Source organism: Palaemon carinicauda, chromosome 15, assembly GCF_036898095.1.
Source record: "Palaemon carinicauda isolate YSFRI2023 chromosome 15, ASM3689809v2, whole genome shotgun sequence".
Classification (NCBI taxonomy): domain Eukaryota; kingdom Metazoa; phylum Arthropoda; class Malacostraca; order Decapoda; family Palaemonidae; genus Palaemon; species Palaemon carinicauda.
In genome coordinates this window covers 130,250,379-130,273,725 of record NC_090739.1, presented here as the reverse complement: position 1 = coordinate 130,273,725, position 23,347 = coordinate 130,250,379, and the positions used below count along the sequence as shown (strand labels likewise).

Genomic DNA, 23,347 nt, shown 5'->3' with positions numbered 1-23,347 from the left:
GGCTGATCCTGGCAGACTCGGAGTCGACCCTTCTTCGACACCGAGACAAGCTTCTGGGACTTTGCCAAGATCTAGGGATCATGGTAAATCTCGAGAAGTCTTCACTGCTTCCAACTCAACGACTGGTATATCTAGGCATGATCTTGGACACCAATCTCCACAAGGCCTCTCATCAGACGACAGGATAGCAAGGCTGAGGAGGGTCGCAGTTCCTTTCCTCAGACGAGAAGAACTCCCAGCCCAATCGTGGTTACGTCTCCTTGGTCACCTTTCTTCTCTGGTCCGTCTAGTTCCAAATGGTCGCCTCAGGATGAGATCCCTGCAATGGCGACTCAAGTCCCGGTGGAATCAAGGACACGATTCCCCGGACATCTTGGTCCCGATGGGTCCTGCGGAACGGAGGGATCTTCAGTGGTGGTTGACAGAGGAAAACCTACGAAAGGGAGTGGATCTTCTCGTCCTCTCCCCGGATTTGATGCTGTTTTCAAACGCCTCAAAAAAAAAAAAGGGTGGGGGGCCCACGTTCTGGACCTCAGGCCTATGGTCAGAATTAGAAAAGTGCCTCCACATAAACCTGCTAGAAATGAAGACTGTGTATCTGGCACTTCAGCAGTTCCAACAATACCTGATGGGTCACTCCGTGGTGGTGATGAGCGACAACACCACGGTAGTGGCTTACATCAACAAGCAGGGAGGTACCTTTTCACAGCAGCTATCCCATCTTGCAGTAGAGATACTGAGATGAACCGAAGTCCACTCGATTTCACTATCAGCTTGCTTCATTCCAGGCAAGAGGAATTTGCTCGCCGACAGTCTGAGCAGGGCATCGCAGATAGTGAGTACCAAGTGGTCTTTGGATCGTCTAGTAGCCAACGAAGTCCTGACTTTGTGGGGTTCCCCGACGGTGGATCTGTTCGCGACAGCCTTGAATTTCAAGCTCCTGCTGTACTGCTCCCCAGTCCCAGACCCCAAGGCACTCTGGCAAGATGCCTTTCAACAACGGTGGGACAACATCGACGTCTACGCCTTTCCCCCGTTCTGTCTGATGAGAAGGGTACTCAACAAGACCAGAATATCGGTCAACCTTTCGATGACCTTAATAGCTCCGCTATGGCATCACGCAGAGTGGTTCCGTGCCGTTCTGCAGCTCCTGATGGAACTACGAATTTGTCATGTTTAAGGTCAAAGTGGGAACTTGGTGGGCTGTCAGATGGGCGGGCTCACCCTCCAGTCTCCTGCAAACTATCTCAACCTCGTTAAGTTTCAACAGCTGCATCCATCTTAGCTGAAAGCTTACTTTTTAAAGAACTCGGGTTTGTTTACTTAGGAAAAATACCAATTACTTTAAAATTTTGTGATATATTAGGTTAGTGTAAATATGCATGGGAGCATAGCTTCAGGCAAGGGGAATTTACTGTAGATTAGGTTAGCCTAATTGAACTAAGTCATAACAAGAAATTAAAAAGCCTTTATTGCATAGCACCTAAACCATTCAGTTAGCTTCCTTAAGAACTAATGTCAGAAAAACTAGGATTGTTTCAGTGAATCATCCTTGATTTTTCCCTTCTTGGTATGATACTTCGACTACCCCCATATAGGTACAGTCAGCCCTCCATTTTTGTGGGTTCTTTCTTCGTAATTTTGACCTTTCATGATATAGAGAACCGTATAATCTATGGAATAAAAAAATCACATTTGTGTTTGCGAGAAGTACTCTTGCGGGGCAACAATATCACACAGCCCGCGTTCCTGTGCACCCACTCGCTTCGCGCCACTTTTCGCTTTGCTCCACTACTCTCTCCGCTCAGAATGACATCCCATCTCTTGCTGACTTGGCCTTAGTCTTGCATTGTCTCTCCTTGTTTGTGCATTCGCCTGCTTTGGTCCCTTTTGAGCAGAATCACATTTGCATGTAAAAATGTTATGTATATGTATACAGTACAGTAGTACAAACTCTTGTACACTGTTTATATTTACCCGATAATGTACTGTAGATGTGCGATTTCTTACAAGAGACTGTTCATCAAACGTTGCGTCATGCTTCAAGACTGCGTAGAACTTCATACGAAAATTGTTTGTGGTCTTTTTATAAAATATGTACTCTTTGTTAATCTTAAATACAGTATCATTGTGTACAGATTATACAGTACTGTATGTATATTACTACTGTACTCTACAATATGTGAATATAGTCTACGTGTGCAGTGAGTTATCAAACTGTGCAAGTCGTCCAAATTAAAACAGTTAAGCTGTACAGTATTGTATTGATAGTACAGTGATGCCTCACAACCCGAAATTAATTGGTTCCGTAATGGTTTTCGTAACGTGATTTTTTCATCTTGTGAGTTGCCTTTTACATGTAAATAGCCTAATTCGTTCCAGACCCTACAAAAACACCACATTAAATTATAAAAAATGGATTTTGAGCGAAGCGAAAAATCTATTTTTGGGTGAGATGGCCATGTCGTCCTGATGGAAGTTCCTATAGGGTAGCGTCCTAGGGTATATTACAACTACGGCGATATTCCCAGAGAATTTACCTTAAGGTACCCAGAATTCTAACTCCTGGAGCGAATATCCCTACCAGGGATATCGCGAAATATCAGAGGACGTATTCTTGACACGCCACATGGCAATCTGCACCCCGAACAGAGATAACACTTCGAAGGGGTCAATCGGCAAGAAAACGAAAACGAGAAAGAAAAAGGAGAGCCGTTCGCAAGGCTCTCTCTTCTCCCGTTTCGTAAGAGTGCATTGCGCCGATTCTAGCGCCATCTGTATTCCTTGTAGCGATACACGAGGTGCTACAGATACTGTATGTAGGGAGGGGTCCTACAGCCCTTTCATAGAAAGGGAAGGGCGGGTCCATCAGGACGACATGGCCATCTCACCCAAAAATAGATTTTTCGCTTCGCTTAAAATACGTTTTTTGGGCTCAAGCCATGTCGTCCTGATGGAAGTATACCAAAGCATTACTGTATCTGTGGATTCTCAGAACGTGCCGTACTCCCCGGAGGTATTTCCCCGGTCGACTAGACCAAGAGACCTAAGATGTTACCGTTATACATCTTTTCAACTAACCATAAACCATGTTAGAGCTTCCTGCCCCCTACAGGGAAGAGTCCTACTAGACTCTGGAAAAGTCTCGAAGAGTACATATACCTATGTATGAATACCAGGCAAGCCAATATAGTGGTCTCACCCTATATTAAGTAAAGCATAGTTTGTAAAGAACCACTGCGTCAATATGAAATATCGACCAGTTCTCCGCTCAATACTTGTACAGTATTGGACAAAGGTTTATATCCGCATAGGAGGAAACTTGTAAATCCGCCACCGTCCCCTTATGGGCTGGAGTCCTCCCGCTAAGGGAAAGATAAACCAATGCAACATTAGCTTGCATAAAGGAACAATCTATTAGAATTATCCCAGATAAATATACATAGAATGAATGCTCAATTATACCAATAAATTGACACAGGTGAAGGAGACGCAAGGTTCTCAAGAACAAGGTTATTGACAGACAATAAATAGACAGGTTAACAACAATTATATATATATATATATATATATATATATATATATATATATATATATATATATATATATATATATATATTAGGAGAGGATAACCAAAACTTTAAGCATAAGTATGATAGTAAACAGAAACTTGTTTATCTGAAAGAAAAACATTAGTGCCACTTTTAACATACTGAGGTATCAAAGTCATAAAAGTCTGTATTACTAATCAGTCACATTAGCGTTAGAAACGCTCGGCACACATGTCTGCACTTATGCTAGGTTCACCTTTGGAAGTGGAACAGTCAACGTGGGCAACTCAGTGCCCTCACTTAGTTTGTAGCACAGTATGTAACTACACACTCACCCTGGAATTAATCGTCCCAATTAAAACCACTGTTCCTCGCAGAGTTAAACAGCAGGGTTAACGACGCAACCCACTGCTACCACAGATCTCTTTAGTTGCTCCACTTGCTTCGCATAGTGGCGAAAGAACACTCTGGAAGACTTCCAGCCAGTGTATGAACGAAGATGTTCAAAATCCATACAATTAAAGAAATTTAAGGATGAGGCAACTTTCCTCGGATCGTGACCTGCGGGTGTACTGTCAGGATCCGCTCTGCGAATAAAATATGTGATTTTCGCCCTGAGTTGATTCAGTGATAAATTTGAGCCTGATGTTTCTCCCCTGAATAGTTGACCACCCTTGAAGTCTGAAGTTCTACGAAGATAGACCTTTAGGCATTCTACTGGACATAGAGATGCATCTTCTTTCAGAGGGCAGATTCTCCAGGGACCCCACCTGTTGGTGGATAACTCATTCTTGGCGAGAAACGTAGGATTTGGAAACAGGTTCAGTTCTCCCCCATCCAGGAACTGAACACGACCTTCCTCTCGAGAGGGCTACAATCTCACTAACCCTGGCCCCGGACGCGAGTGCAAATAGGAAAATAACTTTTTGGGTTAAATCCTTTAACGCACACTCCTCATTGCTCAACAGAGAAGCGAAATGAAGAACTTTGTCTAAAGACCATGAAATGGGCTTTGGAGGTGCTGAAGGTCTGAGCCTAGCGCAGGCTTTCGGAACTTTATTAAAGATCTCGTTAGCGAGGTCGACCTGGAAGGCATATAGAATGGGTCTTGTCAAAGCAGACTTACACGTCGAAATCGTGTTAGCTGCCAACCCTTGACCATGGAGGTGGATGAAGAAAGATAAGCAGAAGTCCGTCGAGATCTCCTGCGGATTCTTTGCCTTGACAAAGGCCACCCATTTTCTCCAAGATGACTCATATTGCCTTCTAGTAGATTTGCACTTATATTCCTCTAGGAAGTCTATGCTGGCTTTCGAAATCCCGAAACGCTTTCTCACCGCTAGGGAGAGAAAATCATGAGCTGTAGGGTCCGGGTTTTCTGTAATGAAGCGCAGACAGTCGACTTCTGGACTCGCTGGGTCAGAACTGGATCTGGTAGTGGTAGAAACTTCAACCGTAGTTCCAATGCCAGGGGGAACCACACGCTATTCGGCCACTTGTGGGCCACTATTGCCGCTACCCCCTTGAAGGATCTCAGTTTGTTGAGGACCCTCAACAGAAGGTTGTGAGGAGGGAACAGATAAATCCTGGACCATCTGTTCCAGTCGAGGGACATCGCGTCCACTGCTTCCGCTAAGGGGTCCTCGTACGGGGACACGTACAGGGGCAACTTCTTGTTGTCTTTCGTCGCAAAGAGGTCTATCTGCAGTTCTGGGACTTGACTCAAGATGAAGGAGAATGATCCTGCGTCTAGGGACCACCGACTATCGGTGTGAACCTGCCGACAGGTACCACTTCTTCTTTTCCGCCAATCGGAAGATGGCCAACATTACCTGGTTGAGAGGTGGTGACCTTGATCCTTGTCGATTCAAGCATCTCACAACTACCTCGCTGTCCAGCACCAACCTTATGTGGATCGAGTGACGCGGGGAGACTTTCTTTAAGGTAAGGAGCACTGCCATAGCTTCTAGAAAGTTTATGTGAAAGGTCTTGAATAGCTTGGACCAAGTCCCCTGGACCTTTTTCCGATGAGAGTGACCTCCCCATCCCTCCTTCGAGACGTCTGAGTGAATTGTCACCGACAGGGGAGGTGGCTGAAGAAGAACCGACTTCTTTAGATGTCTGGCTTGGGACCAAGGCCTGAGAAGAGTACGTAGACGAAGCGGAACTGGTCTTCTCAGATCTCTTCACGCATTTGATGCATAACTTCTCCAAACTCCGGTTGCATCCTTTAGCTGTGCTCTTAGCACCGGGTCTGTCACCGAAGCAAACTGGAGAGAACCCAGTACTCTCTCCTGTTCGCGTCTTGATATCCTTTCGGAATCTAGAAGTCTCTTGACAGAACCCGCTATCTCCTTCCTTTTCTTCGCCGGGATGGAGAAACGGTGTAACATTAGGTCCCAGTGGATTCCCAGCCACTGGAACTTTTGAGATGGAGAAAGTCGAGACTTTTTAATGTTGATCTTGAAGCCTAGATACTCTAGGAACTGGATCACTTGCATGGAAGCTTGCAAGCATTCTGTCTTGGATGCTGCCCACACCAGCCAGTCGTCCAGGTAGGCTACTACCTGAATTCCCTTTAGGCGTAATTGTTTGAGAGCTACGCTCGCAAGCTTCGTGAAGATCCTTGGAGCTATATTTAGCCCGAATGGCATGGCTCTGAAGGCGTATAGTCTTCGTTGTAGCTTGAACCCTAGGTAGGGGGAGAGTCGACGGTTGATTGGAACATGCCAATAGGCGTCTGACAAGTCTATGGAGACGGTATATGCCCTCTTGGGCAGTAAGGTCCTTATGTGTTGCAGTGTTAGCATCTTGAACTTGCAGTTCACTATGAACTTGTTGAGTGGCGACAAGTCCAGAATGACTCTGAGTTTTTCCGAGTCCTTCTTGGGAACACAAAACAGCCTCCCTTGGAATTTGATGGACTTTACCCTTCGGATCACTTTTTTCTCCAACAGATCTTGGATGTACTCCTCCAGAACGGGGGTGGAGTGTTGGAAAAACTGAGGGCACGGGGGTGGAGTGCTGTACCAGCTCCAGCCCAGTCCATTCTTGAGTAGGCTGTGGGCCCAGGGATCGAAGGTCCACCGATCCCGAAAATTCTGAAGTCTCCCTCCTACCGGTATCATCTCACTTGGACTGTTGTCCTGAGGTCTTGCCTCCCTGACCACGACCACCCCTGAATCCCCTTCCCCTTGAGGGGCGCCTAGACGAGCCTCTGGCTGCTCCTCTAGGCTTTGCTCGAAAGGAAGTTGACTGCCCTTCGAACGTTGGGTTGAATGCCGGGGACTGCGTCGACACGGCCTGGGGTACCCACTGGAATGTGGTCGGGGTTTGTGCCACCATCTGGGGCCCTGAAGGCATCGGCAATTGCTGTTGCTGTTGCTGTCCAAATGGCTTGGCTGGCCGAGACGGTAGCCTAGTCCTCTTAGTCTTCCTCTTTGGTTGGGGACCCTCATCCGGGGAAGACTTTCTCTTGATAGACAGGCCCCACTTCTGGAGAAGGTTTCTATTCTCCGTGGCAGCCTTATCAACAACTTCTTTGACCAATTCGTTAGGGAAAAGGTCTTTGCCCCAAATGTTGGAGGAGATTAGTTTCCTTGGCTCGTGCCTCACCGTAGCCAAGGTGAACACGAACTCCCTACAAGCTCTCCTCGCCCTGACGAAGCTGTAAAGATCCTTCGTCACTGTGGCCAGATGAGTCTTGGCCACTACCATGAACATTTCATGGACCTTGGGGTCACTTGCCATCGTCTCAAGAGTGGTCTGAAGAGACATTGAGGCAGCCAGTCTTTCTTTTGTCTCGAGCTCTCTCCGCAAAAGAAAGTCAGACAGCTTAGGGAGGTTCTCACCGAACTGACGTCCGGCAATATCAGCCTCCAACTTCCCGACTGAGAAGGTAAGATGGACGTCCTGCCAGTCCTTGTGGTCCATAGGTAGGGCCAGCGACAAGGGTTTACACTCCTCCAGGGAGGGGCAAGGCTTGCCAGCCTCGACTGCTTTTAATACAGCCGCAAACCCTTTCTGCAAAAAGGGGAAGGCTCTAGCAGGAGAGGACACAAAGGAAGGGAGCTTCTTACTCAATGCAGCTACCTTTGAGTTTGTGAAGCCCCTCTCTTTCATCGAAGATGAAAGCAAAGCTTGAGCCTTAGCATGGTCCATCACTATGACCTCCTTCGGCTCTGTCTCCTCCTTTGAAGCTGGTTCCTTCCTCAACCGGACATAACAGTCCGGATATGACCCTTTGCTGGGCCAGAATTCCACCTCCTCTAGGGGAACTGAACCCAACTTATCCGACATGACGATCTTTCCAGTCGTCATTGGCATGTGCTCAGCATATCTCCACGGGTTAGCATCTGAGCACAAGGGAAGGTCTTTCACATTGAGCCTTTTCTGGGGCCCACGTGATGCTGCAAGCTTCTGCATCTGCAGTTCCATTGCAGCTGCCTTCTCAATATTCTCCTTCTGCATTTGTTGGATCATTCAACAATGGAGGAGAGGGCCTGTCCCAGCTCTACTGGGAGAGCGGACGATGTTGAGGGAATAGGTTCAGGGATCTGAACCGGAGCAGCCGACACCTCGTCGGCCTCTTCCTCTACAATGTCTGGGGCTTGATCTTCATCCTGGCCTCCTGCCAGGAGGTCTTCCTCCAGACGCTCGGACACGTCTGACATCCTGTCGTCCAACTGGATGTCTTGCAAGGCGACCGCGACTTCAGCATCCACCTGGATCTGAACTTGGGGGATCTCCTCTTGAGGCTGGGGAATCACTGCATCAGCTGATGCCCTAGGGAAAAGGTAAGCCCTCATCTTCTCACTTGGAAGATAAGGTCCAGAGGTGTTCTTCTGGAAGCCCCTTACCCAGGTACAAAGCTTCTCCCTTGCTATATCCCTTGATTCCGCCGTCCTAGGGGAATCAAAAGCCTCAGTAATCAGGTTAGAGCACACGGTACATACCTGAGGGTCCCAATACCGGAGATCACCCTTGGAGACAGCGCATGCTGCGTGCCTCCTACATAACTCATGTCCGCAGAAGTTCTTACTGCGGACGTTGCAGAAAGCACTTCCGCACTTCGGACGTTCCTCCTGTAAAGAGAAGAAATTTCCATGAGTATCAAGTGAACTACGTATCACTGGATATGCACAGTTTAGCATAACAAATCAGAAAGGAAAGACACACACTTGTGTTTCCCGCACAACCAATTGTTGCAGCCTTCCAGATAATAAAATCGTATGGTTAATCTGTCCTAGAGTAACCAATGACAAATTTCCAGAGGAAACAGGTGGAGCTCACACCTAAGATATGATTTTAAAATACCGGATAATAGACAAGAAAGAACTCACTTTCTTATCTGTAAGGCAACACCAAAGGGCTGTGCAAGACAACACAAAAGTGTTAGAACACACAGTGTTGTACCAATACCATACTATAGTTTTCTCCCTACAGTATATGCTATACTGAAGAATACTGGTACAGTATAGAAGGTAATGCGCCGGCCGGCACGCACCATAACTAGCTTTAAAGTATACTACTTAACAGCTATAAGGCGTCAGAACGCTGGTTCAAATGCATGTGCCGGCCGGCAACAGCCAATGTCGGCCGGCAATGACTGCCGGCTGGCAACTACACAAGGTAGCACCCGGCTGCCGGCCACTGCTCGTAGCGACCGACAGACAAGGGCGTGACAATAGCTGGCCGGCAAAGGTACACAACCGATGCCAGCCAGCAGCAAAAGAACCAGAGAACTCCGGCTGCCGGCCACATAGGCCGGCAGCCGGGTCTGGTACAGCACTAGAAGAAAACAGAATGGATGCCAGGATAAGAGAGTATACTACCTCCAAGCCCGGCAATCCGAAAGAGTGCATAAAAGGAAGGGGAGAATCTAATTCAGGCTTCCTGACCAATGCCGTCTGGCTCTACAGACAGACATGGGTGAGGGACCAAGGGAGGTCCGGGCAGCACTCAAAGCAGAAGACCTTTGCCGGCCGGCACACTCTGCCGGCCGGCAACGGACTGAGTCAATTCCACATCCTAACCTGTACTAGGTCCAGATGTAGAATGATATACAGTACTGTAACAGCTATACTACCTCCAAGCCCGGCAATCCGAAAGAGTGCATAAAAGGAAGGGGAGAATCTAATTCAGGCTTCCTGACCAATGCCGTCTGGCTCTACAGACAGACATGGGTGAGGGACCAAGGGAGGTCCGGGCAGCACTCAAAGCAGAAGACCTTTGCCGGCCGGCACACTCTGCCGGCCGGCAACGGACTGAGTCAATTCCACATCCTAACCTGTACTAGGTCCAGATGTAGAATGATATACAGTACTGTAACAGCTAGGCCATTACAGAGATAGAGGGGGAAGGGACAAAGGGGGTCCTACCAACCTTGCTTTAGTAAAGAATCACCCGCAGCCAAGAAAACTCATCTTAGCCTAAGGGAGATCCAAGAGGGGAGGCCAGCAATACTTGCCAACCCCCACTGAACCAAAGCAAGGAAGGTGTTGCTACTCCCAGGGAAAGGATCTCATCCTCCCACCGAGAACAGCAACAAGGACTAGTCTGCTAGATCACAAAAGAAGGAATCATCTCGTACAGAAACCTTCGGGAGTGACCTAAGAAGGCTAAGCCTCCTATGTCTGCGTCAGACTGGCGAGGGAGACTCTACCCCAAGCGAGACAAACACAGATTCAGACTAAAAACTCTGATGTTCTGCCCCTCTCTGAAGCCAGACTTACTGGAACAGGAAGGTACAGTAACACCCCAATATAGTTGTATCGAAAGTTAATTCAGATAAACCACTAGGTTTAAGCCCAAGGCTTAAACAGAGGGAAAGGGATTGCATACCTTCTCCGAAGAAAAGAAAGCAACCGGGGAGTATGAGAAAGTATACTAAGGCTCCATAGGCAACTTAGCCTAGGCACCAAGAGAATCGATTACCTAAATCACCGAAACTCACTCGTATACTATCTTGGAAATAATCAATATAATCTTAAATGTATAAAACTGCCTAAAGCTTCAATAAAATTTTAAAACACTCGGAAATCCAAAATTCATGCAGGAAAGTACTAGGGCCAAACGACTAGGCTACATGGTCTAGCGTAGGCCAGAATTGGCGAATACTTCGCCAAAACAAACAATACTAAAGCACGAATAAGGAAATCCTATGTAACGCTAAATAGCTAAAATTATTAAAGCAAAACAGCCGGGAACGTCGCTCTGGCTAATTAAAACTCATACCTAGCGAGCGACAGCGTCCAGGACGCCTCCGGTAGGCAACGGCTCTTGTAACAAAGATTATTACTATTAATCACTTTAAAAATTACCAAGAGCCTACATTTATACATAAAAGAAATAATACTCAACTTATCAGAGGCAGACAAAGCTGGAGAAAGCATAATAAAGTGATTAAATCCAAGATTTTGCGAGAAACACAGGAAAAAACACAGAGTTGTTAAGCTACGCAAAAAGGAATACAGATTGCGCCAGAATCGGCGCAATGCACGCTTACGAAACGGGAGAAGAGAGAGCCTTGCGAACGGCTCTCCTTTTTCTTTCTCGTTTTCGTTTTCTTGCCAATTGACCCCTTCGAAGTGTTATCTCTGTTCGGGGTGCAGATTGCCATGTGGCGTGTCAAGAATACGTCCTCTGATATTTCGCGATATCCCTGGTAGGGATATTCGCTCCAGGAGTTAGAATTCTGGGTACCTTAAGGTAAATTCTCTGGGAATATCGCCGTAGTTGTAATATACCTTAGGAAGCTACCCTATAGGAACTTCCATCAGGACGACATGGCTTGAGCCCAAAAAGATACACACCACTAAACAGTACTAAATGTATGACATGTACTGTATTTAGATCATTCAATAATAAATTAACCGTTGGTAACCTGTAAAAGAAATTTATAATTAAAGCGAACAGTAAAAATACAGTAACAAAAATGTGGAATCTTACCTTTGGAGTGAGGTGATGTCCGAGAGCGAAGTGCGGGGCAGTAGAGAAGCATGACAAATGACGGAAAAGTTAACAAGTGGGAGAAAACGTAAACACTTCACTTTACAAAATAGATTTATAAATGACAGAAAACGTTAACACTTAATTTTAGGAAAAACACATAAATGGCGGGAAATGTTAACACTTAACTTTACGATAAACTTAAAATTAAATTTATTTTTCTAATTTTTATTTTTTTACCTACGTTTTGTATTTTTAAAATTTAATTACACTACGTATTTTCTTCATCACTGCCACTTTTCTTTCGTTTTTTTTATTTGGCGCTTGGTCTGCTTCTACCGAAAGCCTCTTTAGAAGGTGTTGCTGGTTTGTTAGCTTCCTTCTACTCTAGGATCGTTCATATCGTAGACGGATTTCAGCCATATTCCTTCGCGGTCACACTAAACTTCATGCCAGCCTTGTATTTCTTGATTATTTTCATCATCTCCATGGAAAGCATCATCCATTTCTTTCCCTGGACATCAGTGACTTTCTTGGGACCCATGGCTAATAATGTAACGTAATATTACACATGATACTGTACAATTGTTACGAAAGCGAAATCACAAACGCTAAATCAATGCGTACGATACGGCTGCCGAAACGAAAAGACATATGAATGGCAATGCGTAGGTACATGATGGATACAGTAGAGTAGATGCTGACCAATAGGAGAGTAGGATCTCATGGTGGTAATTAGAATCTGAGTAGGGAGATAACCAATGGGAGCACTGGAGGATGGTAGTGAGTTTATGAGCTGGCGGCGCGCGAATTTCAAAATCAGTCAGGACACGGTCGGGCTCTCGCACCGTACCTCCTCTTATTGTCAAACATTTTTCGTGATGCGAGTCATAAAATTCTTCATCTCGTTTCGCAGAGTGAAAATTTTGTAAGCAGATTCTTTCGTGTCAAGAGGTTTGACTGTACTGCACATATATTACATCAATACTGTATACACTACAGTATCAGCGAGTATTATATAGGATCAATAATGTTTTGTTGTTATAAGTGTCCCGATGACTACTGTAGTGTTACGTACTGTACCGTAGCCTTACCATGTATAGTACCTAGTGTACACGTGCACATATACTCTACAGTTTCTGAAATATGTTAATTTATTTACATATTACCTATTCTGTGATAGAAATCATATGAAAATATTATTAGGCAGTACTTTTGTGTTAGTTGACCACGCATATGCAATAGGCAGTGAGTTGGTAGGGTTAGGAGTTATCTCATGCTGTACTAGGGCAGCAAGTATTCGCGTATTCTCGGTCTTCGTGCTTAATTCTAATCCAAGATAGTGGAAGGCCATGGTACAGAGGCTATGGCAACCAACCAAGACTGGAGAACAATGTTATGATTTTGGATTGTCCTTCTCTTAGAAGAGCTGCTTATCATAGCTGAAGTCTCTTTTACCCTTTCCAAGAAGAGAGTAGCCACTAAACAATTACAGTGCACTAGTTAACCCCTTGAGGGAAGAAGAATTGTTTGGTAATCTCAGTGTTGTCAGGTGTATGAGGACAGAGGAGAATGTGGAAAGAATAGGCCAGACTATTCAGTGTATGTGTAGGCAAAAACAAAATTAGCCGTAACCAGAGAGGAGGATCCAATGTGGTATTGTCTGGCCAGTCAAGGGACCCAGTAAGTCCCCCAGCGGTAGTATCTCACCGGGTGGCTGGTGCCCTTCACAACCTACTACCCTTGTAGGTTAATGTAAAAATTGGGTAATGAATTTCAGGAAAATTTATGGAAAATATACATTTTTTATAGTAAAGTTAATTATCTAAGTATTTATTGTAAGTTCATTAGTATTCCTCTCGCCTCCCTATCCATGGTGGTTGGAGTAGTTTTATTTTAAGTGTTTAATTTCTCTCAGAGAAGAATGATTGACATGATTAGCCAGGTCTTCACTACCGAGTATGGATAGGGGAGCCTTGGGGAATAGGTGAGTATTGTACCAGGAAGAGAAAATCAGGGATGTTTCTTTTAGCGTATCTAATCAAATCTATTACTTTTGGAGAAGGTTCAGCAAATAATCTTCAGTAAGTATTGAAAGTACAGTATAGTGTTAATCTTATAAGATTTGTTTCTTAAAAAAATACCCAAAACTATATCCAATGCATTAAAAACTATAATACTAAAACAAGCCCTTCAAGAAAAGTGTAAATGAAATATGTCAAATCAAAACTGGCTTGTGTGATGGACTAGATATTAAGGTACGAGATTCAGTATTTAAATTCAAAGAATTAAAATGGTTATAAGAATAATACAAGGTATTACAAGGCAACCTATGAAATTGTTAATGATTTAATTTTTTTAAGTATAATATGAATATTATCTTGCAGAAGCTACGCTATGATACAGTACTGGATTCGATGGAACCAAGTTGGGTACGCTCAGTTCTTGTGGAAGTTGGTCCTGCAAGGCATAATCTTTTAGTATGGGTTCATAGTAAACTCTGTCCTACTGAAGCGGAAGAGCTACAGGCTTCTTTAAAACAAACACATTTTCAAAGTAAGTGGGTGATTAGTTTTTTCAATGATATATATAGATAATATGGCCTTATTTATTTAATAGTTTATACAGTGTGTTCTTATAGAAAATGACACGTTTTACTTATGCCTTTATGTCTTGGAGACAGGATATTGTACTGCAGATTACAACTGAGTAGATCAGACTAATAATCAATTGATATATCAGTCAATTTGTGTTGTAGACTTTCTATTTAATTGAGGTAAGGGCCTAAGTTTTGTGGTCTGATAGCTTCATGATATCAATTATCCTGGAAGACCCACACTTCTGATTTATCTACAATTGTCTTTGTTTCATTTGTAGAAACAAAGTATGCAGCTCAACCTTTCTACTGTATTTCAGGCTGCTAGTAATGTTTCGACTCTTTATAAATATCATGGCACTAAAAGGTGAATGGCCATACTCCAAAATCTTTCAATTTTATCAGAATTTGAGTATCTGGTTGGTGATGCCAGAGATAATGTTTGTGGTTTATGAAGGAATTCAGTTCTGTAATTTGGGATTTCAAGTCCTGATTATTTCTGACTTGAGGAACAACATTCAGGAGTACAAGGAGTGACCTGTTAAAGGTTCTAGTTCATATCAGTATTGCAGGAAGCTGTGACTATAAGTAGCCAAGGCCATTCAGAAGCTCTGCATGACTGTAACCAAAAGTAAGAGGGCTGAGGCTGAGATTGTATTCAAGAACAAAAGCTTTAAACCTCAAGACATGGTACATCATAACATAAAAGACTTATGAAAGACTTTCACAATGACAAACAAGGGTCATATGATGATGACAGTCTAGGATCATGCCAAAGACTGTGACAAAGTATATAATTAAGTTTGTCATCGTAAATGAGAGAATAAATTATTCATGTGTAGATAAACGATAAACTAAAGGCTCCTTTATATTATAGTAGATTGACGATGATTATATTTTTTGTATTTCTTATTTACTTGAATCCACAAGACCCCTCCTGTTTCATTAAGCATTTGAGGCCTATTTAATTCCTTCATACGGAATTTGATATACCCAGCTGTACTCCATTAAAGGTTTCCATGTGGGGTGGGGGGAAGCAGCTGGGTAGTTTGTTTCCTTTTTTTTTTTCAGTTCTTCATATTCAAGCATCATTGGTTTATTACTGGCAAGAATCGGCTGTACTATTTTCTACATTTTAATTACAATTCAAGTGCATGTACTTTTTCCTTGTCTTTTTGTTTGATTTCAGGTTGCTGATACCTTGCTTTTTAAATTTTTATCAGAGATGGTCACTGGATACAAAAGTTGTTGGCATGCAATTATGTAAAAACATGGTTGAGTTTCATTCAGTTCACTGACGGTCACCAAAGATCAGTGGTTTACAATAGCTTTGCACTTCATTAGCTTTTCAGCATTTGTAGAGTACAGCAATGGTTTTTGCAGCCTCATTTGACCAAGTTAAAAGAAGTTTTCAAATAATTTTCACGTTTAATAGTTATTAATATCTGATTTACTTAGAATATGTGTCCTGCTTTCCTCAAAGGTTAACAACAAACTTATCTTGCATTACAAGCCTACCTGTATAAAATGATAATGTAACACCAATTAATCAGGAGATAGGAATTTTCCTAAGCTAGGATAGCTTCACTTGTTTGTTATGATTTAATTCAAAAAATTTTTATTCTTACACATAATACAAACATGAGAACTTTAATTAGAGTATGATTATAGCAAACCTAGATTTTCAATATTAAACTTACCCGATAATCATGTAGCTGTCAACTCCGTTGCCCGACAGAATTCTATGGAGGGATACGCCAGCTATCACAATACTAGAAGGGGGTGTACTTACCAGCGCCACCTGTGGCCAGGTACTCAAGTACTTCTTGTTGACACCTCCTCAATTATTCCTCTGTCGTGCTTCCGGCAAGACGTTCTGGGATACGCTTATGATCTTCGAGTTTGTTCACGGCTAATTGGTGAAGTATTCTCTCAGATTTCGGCTGTCGCTTTACTGGAAACCTTCTTATATTAGCTAGATAGCTTTTATATAGTCCTGATACGATCTTTTGCTTGATTTTGGAAACCCCTTTGGCTAACTCTTTGGATTCAAGATGTCTGACATTTCGCAAGCTCCCTCCCATAGACGATGTAGGTCTTGCAATAGGCGTATTCCGAAGGCCTCGGTAGATCCTCACACCGCTTGTTCTGACTGTAGGGACAGGCCCTGTCAGTTAGAAAATCGATGTGAGGAATGCGCCGGACTTTCGGAACTGGAATTTGTCCGTCTTTTGAAATATTCATCTAAGTTAGAGAGAGGTAGAGTTAGGAGGAGTTCTTCTCACTCTTCACTTTTTTCCTCACCTCATGATCCCCTACCTTTTCCTACCCCTGTAGTGGCTACCCCCGAACCTACTGTTTGCCCTCCGCCTGATATGTCTGTTGTTTTGCGTGCTATTCAGGCCTTAGGCGATAAAGTAGAGTCAGTGGTAAGTGATCATAAGTCTCTGATGGCCGAAGTCAAGGAACTTAAGGTCAAGAGTGCAGTGGGTGGAATTAGTGCCAGTGCTGTGACGAGTGCTAGTGTCAGTACAGTGCCAAGTGCTAGTGTCAGTGCCAGTGTGGTGCGTGAGGATACTTCTGTGCGAGCCAGTCGTCCTCCCAGTCCGGGACCTCTTGCAAGCTCCCAAGCCCAGGGGAGAAGCAATGTCGAAGGGCATAAGGGTTCGGCAGGCCTTGTTAGGCGCACAGAAGTATCCTCGGTGGTTGCGGGCGTGTCTTCCAAAGACCGTCACTCCCACCTGCAGACGATTGAGCCCGTCTTTTTCTCGTCCGCTGATCATCTGTCAGGGAAGAAACGTTGGTCTCAGGTCTCGAGACCACTTAAACGCAGAGTCCAGTCCGCGAGTGCTCAGCCAGGTTGCAGTCATTGGCTCAGCTCTGACTCGCCGCAGTCATCTGTCGACTGCACTCCGCCCAAGAGGAGTAAGGTTCTGCCACAACAGAGCTCGACTGTTAAGGCTTTACCTCAGCCTACTGTAGTTTCTGCCGATCCTAAGTGGACTCTACTACAGTCCATGCAAGCACAGCTTTCGGACTTGATGCGTGAGTGTCGGGCTGAGAGTGTTGCGCCTCCGCCTCCGCCTACACTCCCTCCGCCTGCGCTCGCTCCGCCTGCGCTCGCTCCGCCTGATCGCAGTACCACCTGCCAGGCGTACGATGTTGAGCCACGTTCAGAGTTTGCTGTTCCCAGTGGTGTTCAGCCTCCGCCTTCTTTAAGGCAACCTTTACTATGGGATCAGGAGGATTATACCTCTCTTCCTCCGCCTCCACTTGCTGCTCCACCAGTGGTGCAACTCTCGGTTGAGGTACAACAACCTCTCCCGTCCATGAGTCAGTCTCCTCAGCTCTCGCTGCAGCGAGCTCAACCCTCCACAAGGCAAGCACCACTACACCTTGGCCTTGCACCTCAGGAGCCTCAGCTTGCGAGACATTTACCTTGTTCTGCGCAGCCTCAACCTCATCGCGCTCCTCTCACACCACAGGAACAGGAACTTGCTACTCCGCTTCCGCCAACCGCTCAGCAAGCGCATACCTTGGGTGCAACCACTCATGCTAGGAGTCAGCCTCCTCCACCCATGCGCCTTCCTTCTGCTTCGTCTTTTATTCAGCCTTTGCAGTCTGAGCCTCAGGTTTTCCCTCAACAGTTACTTGAAGAGGAAACCACTAATTTTGTTCCTTCTCGTTCTGACTCTGCTGTTCAGCATTCTTGTCCGATCTCTTCGCTACACTCGGGTGATGAGGCGTCTGATGATGAGGAAGCACACCTGGATCCCTCGTCAGACGTGGATGAATCCAAGCCTTCTCCACAGTCTATTGACTTTCGTAAGGTCTTGACTCTCCTTAGAGAGGTTTACCCAGACCACTTTGTCTCTGCTATTCCCCGCTCTCCGCCATCTGAGTTTTCGCTGGGCATACAACAAGCTAAGTCCACCTATACTAAGCTAGTCCTAGCAAGGTCCTCTAAGAGAGCATTAAGGATCTTAGGGGAGTGGCTGCAGTCTAAGCAACACCTTGGCAAAACTTCTTTCATGTTCCCTCCGACTAAGCTCACTTCGAAAGCGAGCGTTTGGTATGCCACAGGAGAAGCACCAGGCTTGGGAGTACCTGCCTCTGCCCAGGCTGACTTCTCAAGTCTGGTAGACTCGCCTCGGAGAACTGCAATGAGGCGCTCTAAGGTTTGCTGGACCTTCTCAGACCTTGATCACTTACTGAAGGGAGTATTTAGAGCATTTGAGATGTTCAACTTTTTAGACTGGTGCCTGGGAGCCCTCAGCAAGAAGACCTCTCCTGCGGACAAGGATTCTGCCATGCTATTAATGTCCTGCATGGATAAGGCCATTAGGGATGGATCTGGTGAGCTTGCGTCGATGTTTGTATCAGGGGTTTTGAAGAAAAGGGAACAACTGTGTACCTTCCTTTCCTCCAGCATTACACCTTGTCAAAGGTCACAACTCCTTTTTGCTCCGCTCTCGAAGTTCCTCTTCCCCGAAGAGCTGGTTAAGGACTTGTCTGCTGCCCTGATACAAAAAGACACACACGATCTTGTAGCCTCATCGGCTCGTAAGTCTAAGGTTGCTACCTCAGTCCCCAAGACTTATCGCTCCCCAGTGGCTGATACCCCTGCTACGAGGTTCATACCGCCCTTTCGTGGTAGAGCCCCCAGCCGAGGAAGCTCCCGTCCAGACTCTTACAGGGGCAAGTCTAGGAAAGGCTCCAAGACATCTAAAGGAAAAAACTGACTCTCCGCATCTCCAGACAGCAGTAGGAGCCAGACTCAAGATCTTCTGGCGAGCCTGGGAGAAGAGAGGTGCAGACGCCCAGTCTGTCAGTTGGCTGAGGGACGGTTACAGGATTCCATTCTGCCTCAAACCACCTCTGACCACATCTCCCATCAACCTCTCTCCCAACTACAAAGAAGAGGACAAGAGGCTAGCATTGCACCAGGAGGTGTCGCTACTTGTGCAGAAGAAGGCAGTGGTTATAGTCCGGGACCATCAATCCCCGGGCTTCTACAACCGTCTCTTTCTTGTGGCCAAGAAGACAGGAGGTTGGAGACCGGTGCTGGACGTCAGCGCGCTCAACGCGTATGTCACCAAGCAGACGTTCACGATGGAGACGACGAAGTCGGTCCTAGCAGCGGTCAGACAGGAGGACTGGATGGTCTCGTTGGACTTGAAAGATGCATACTTTCACGTTCCTATTCATCCAGACTCCCAACCTTTCCTGAGATTCGTTTTTGGAAAGGTTGTCTACCAATTCCAAGCCCTGTGTTTTGGCCTAAGCACAGCTCCTATGGTGTTCACTCATCTGATGAGGAATATAGCAAAATTCCTACACTTATCGGACATCAGAGCCTCCCTCTACTTAGACGACTGGCTGTTGAGAGCCTCCACGAGTCGTCGCTGTCTGGAGAATCTCAACTGGACTTTGGACTTAATCAGACAGCTGGGTCTGTTAGTCAACATAGAAAAGTCTCAGCTCATTCCCTCCCAATCCATTGTGTACCTGGGAATGGAGATTCGGAGTCAGGATTTTCGGGCTTTTCCATCGGCCCCCAGGATAAGCCAAGCCCTAGAGTGCATCATGAGCATGCTGAATAGGAGCAGTTGCTCGGTGAGACAGTGGATGAGTCTCACAGGGACCCTTTCATCACTGGCCCTGTTCGTCGAGCTAGGGAGACTCCACCTCCGCCCTCTTCAATTCCATCTTGCAGCTCATTGGGACAAGGGTTCGACTCTCGAAGCAGTCTCTATCCCAATCACCCAAGAGATGAAGACCACTCTCCTGTGGTGGAAGAACAATCTCCTTCTCAGGGAGGGCCTATCGTTGGCTGTTCAGACCCCCAATCTTCATCTCTTCTCAGATGCATCGGACTCGGGCTGGGGTGCGACCTTGAACGGACGGGAATGCTCGGGAACGTGGAACGAGGAACAGGGATTGCTCCACATCAACTGCAAGGAGCTACTAGCAGTTCATTTAGCCCTGCTGAACTTCAAGTCCCTCCTGCTAGGCAAAGTGGTGGAGGTGAACTCAGACAACACCACAGCCTTGGCTTACATCTCCAAGCAAGGAGGGACCCATTCGAGGAGCCTATTCGAGATCGCAAGGGACCTCCTCATTTGGTCAAGAGGTCTAAACCTCACTCTGGTCACGAGGTTCATTCAGGGCAATATGAACGTCTCAGCAGATCGCCTAAGCAGAAGGAATCAGGTCATTCCCACGGAATGGACCCTCCACAAGAGTGTGTGCAACAGACTTTGGACCTTGTGGGGTCAACCTACCATAGATCTGTTTGCCACCTCCATAACCAAGAGACTTCCGCTGTACTGTTCCCCTGTTCCAGACCCTGCAGCAGTTCATGTGGATGCTTTTCTACTGAACTGGTCCCATCTCGACCTTTACGCATTCCCACCGTTCAAGATAATAAACAAAGTTCTGCAGAAATTCATCTCGCACGAAGGGACACGGCTGACGCTGGTTGCTCCCCTTTGGCCTGCAAGAGAATGGTTCACAGAGGTACTTCAATGGCTAGTCGACATCCCCAGGACTCTACCTCTAAGAGTGGACCTTCTACGTCAACCTCACGTAGACAGGTTGCACCCAAACCTCCACGCTCTTCGGCTGACTGCCTTCAGACTGTCGAAAGATTCGCTAGAGCTAGAGGCTTTTCGAAGGAGGCAGCCAGTGCGATTGCCAGAGCAAGAAGGGTTTCCACTCGTAGAGTCTACCAATCTAAGTGGGCAGTCTTCCGAAGCTGGTGTAGAGCCAATTCAATATCCTCTACCAATACCTCTGTGACCCAAATAGCTGACTTCCTTCTACATCTTAGGAATGAGAGATCCCTTTCAGCCCCTACGATTAAAGGGTATAGGAGTATGTTGGCTTCAGTTCTCCGCCACAGAGGTTTGGACCTTTCTTCCAACAAGGACCTTCAAGACATTCTTAAGTCTTTTGAGACGTCTAAGAGCGTCGTCTATCCACTCCAGGCTGGAACCTAGACGTAGTCTTAAGGTTCCTTATGTCATCTAGGTTCGAACCTCTCCAGTCAGCTTCCTTCAAGGACCTTACCCTCAAGACTCTTTTTCTCGTCTGCCTTGCAACAGCTAAGAGAGTCAGTGAGGTTCATGCCTTCAGCAAGAACATTGGTTTCACGACCGAATCTGCAACATGTTCTTTTCAGCTCGGATTCCTAGCAAAGAACGAACTTCCTTCACGTCCTTGGCCTAGATCGTTTGAAATACCTAGCCTCTCCAACATGGTAGGTAACGAACTAGAGAGAGTTCTTTGCCCTGTCAGAGCTCTCAAATATTATCTTAAGAGGTCTAAACCTATTCGAGGACAGTCAGAAGCCTTATGGTGTGCCATCAAGAAACCTTCGAGGCCCATGTCCAAGAACGGGGTTTCGTATTATATAAGGCTTCTGATTAGAGAAGCCCATTCTCACTTAAAGGAGGAAGACCTTGCATTGCTGAAGGTAAGGACCCACGAAGTAAGAGCCGTAGCTACTTCGATGGCCTTTAATAAAAACCGTTCTCTGCAGAGCATAATGGATGCAACCTATTGGAGGAGCAAGTCAGTGTTTGCATCATTTTATCTTAAAGATGTCCAGTCTCTTTACGAGAACTGCTACACCCTGGGACCATTCGTAGCAGCGAGTGCAGTAGTAGGTGAGGGCTCAGCCACTACATTCCCTTAATCCCATAACCTTTTTTAACCTTTCTCTTGAATGCTTTTATTGTTGTTTTTATGGTTGTTACGGTAGGCTAAGAAGCCTTCCGCATCCTTTTGATTTGGCGGGTGGTCTATTCATTCTTGAGAAGCGCCTTGGTTAGAGGTTTTGTAGAGGTCCTTTGGTAGGGGTTGCAACCCTATATACTTTAACACCTTTGGGTTGATTCAGCCTCCAAGAGGAACGCTGCGCTCAGTAAGGAAGACGAACTTAAAAAAGAGGCAGAGTAACGGTTCAATTCGACTTCCTTACCAGGTACTTATTATTTCATTGTTATTTGAGATAACTGTTATATGAAATATGGGATACTTAGCTATCCTTTAATCTTGTACACTGGTTTTCACCCACCCCCCTGGGTGTGAATCAGCTACATGATTATCGGGTAAGTTTAATATTGAAAAATGTTATTTTTATTAGTAAAATAAATTTTTGAATATACTTACCCGATAATCATGATTTAATCGACCCTCCCTTCCTCCCCATAGAGAACCAGTGGACCGAGGAATAATTGAGGAGGTGTCAACAAGAAGTACTTGAGTACCTGGCCACAGGTGGCGCTGGTAAGTACACCCCCTTCTAGTATTGTGATAGCTGGCGTATCCCTCCATAGAATTCTGTCGGGCAACGGAGTTGACAGCTACATGATTATCGGGTAAGTATTTTCAAAAATTTATTTTACTAATAAAAATAACATATTGATGTAAAACTTTTAATGAAGTAAACATGCCAGTTAGGTGGAAGGGAGGCCCTGCCCAACCAACATGTAGAGCAACTCCCACTTTGATATCAGCTGCCTAACATTAAAGATGCGCTTCATGATGTCATCTGGTTCTATCTTTTGCTTTTTCTTTCAGATTAAAGAATTACTCTTATAAAAAGTTGTGTATAGGGGATGTTAATGGAAGAAGAATGATATGCTATGTTTCTTGATGACTGTAATTGTGTGTTTTCTGTTTTACCTCCCATTATTCATCATACTGGTTCCTGTTGGTTGCCATGTCTGTTGCTGTTTTATCCATCATGTGTGTCCTTACAACAACAACGAAAACTTGAATCTGAGGAAGTTAGTTTTCCGTAGACATCGTTGGTGCTCCTTCAGAGGAAGAGCTCTACTGCTGTCGAGTTTGAAGGGAAGTGTGTACATTTTTCTTTTGACCTTCAGTGTCTGCCATTACTGAAAAGCACCAAGGACGTTTCACCTAGTTATGCTCTTGTGGTAGAAGACGCACTTCAAGTTCTTTCTTCTCCCCTGCTTCGTCTTCTTTAGAATCTTTGCTGATACTGTATGGATAAAAACAAGTAGATGTCTTCGAAGAAGTCCAGGACTATTGATCAATAGGAGTTGCATGGGCTAAACTTCTACCATTTCTCTCCACGTGGGAGGAACAGCGTGGTACCAAGTTCTGTATGTTCTGCTTGGGGAAGGGATGTTAGTATATTTTTGCTGATACTGTATGGATAAAAACAAGTAGATGTCTTTGAAGTCCAGGACTATTGATCAATAGGAGTTGTATACGT

The 23,347-nt window shown here is 45.3% G+C and overlaps 1 protein-coding gene across 2 annotated transcripts in view; it reads left to right on the top strand.

The window, feature by feature from the left end:
• Positions 1-23,347, top strand: part of LOC137654747 (uncharacterized) — a 90,317-nt gene that overhangs the window by 5,638 nt on the left and 61,332 nt on the right. For both annotated transcript variants that reach the window (XR_011046708.1, XM_068388669.1), the window contains exon 2: positions 13,889-14,057. Coding sequence is in view for 1 of the 2 variants with exons in the window: in XM_068388669.1 (XP_068244770.1) it covers positions 13,889-14,057 (169 nt within the window). In the remaining variant the exon portion in view is untranslated. The remainder of the gene's footprint in view (positions 1-13,888; positions 14,058-23,347) is intronic.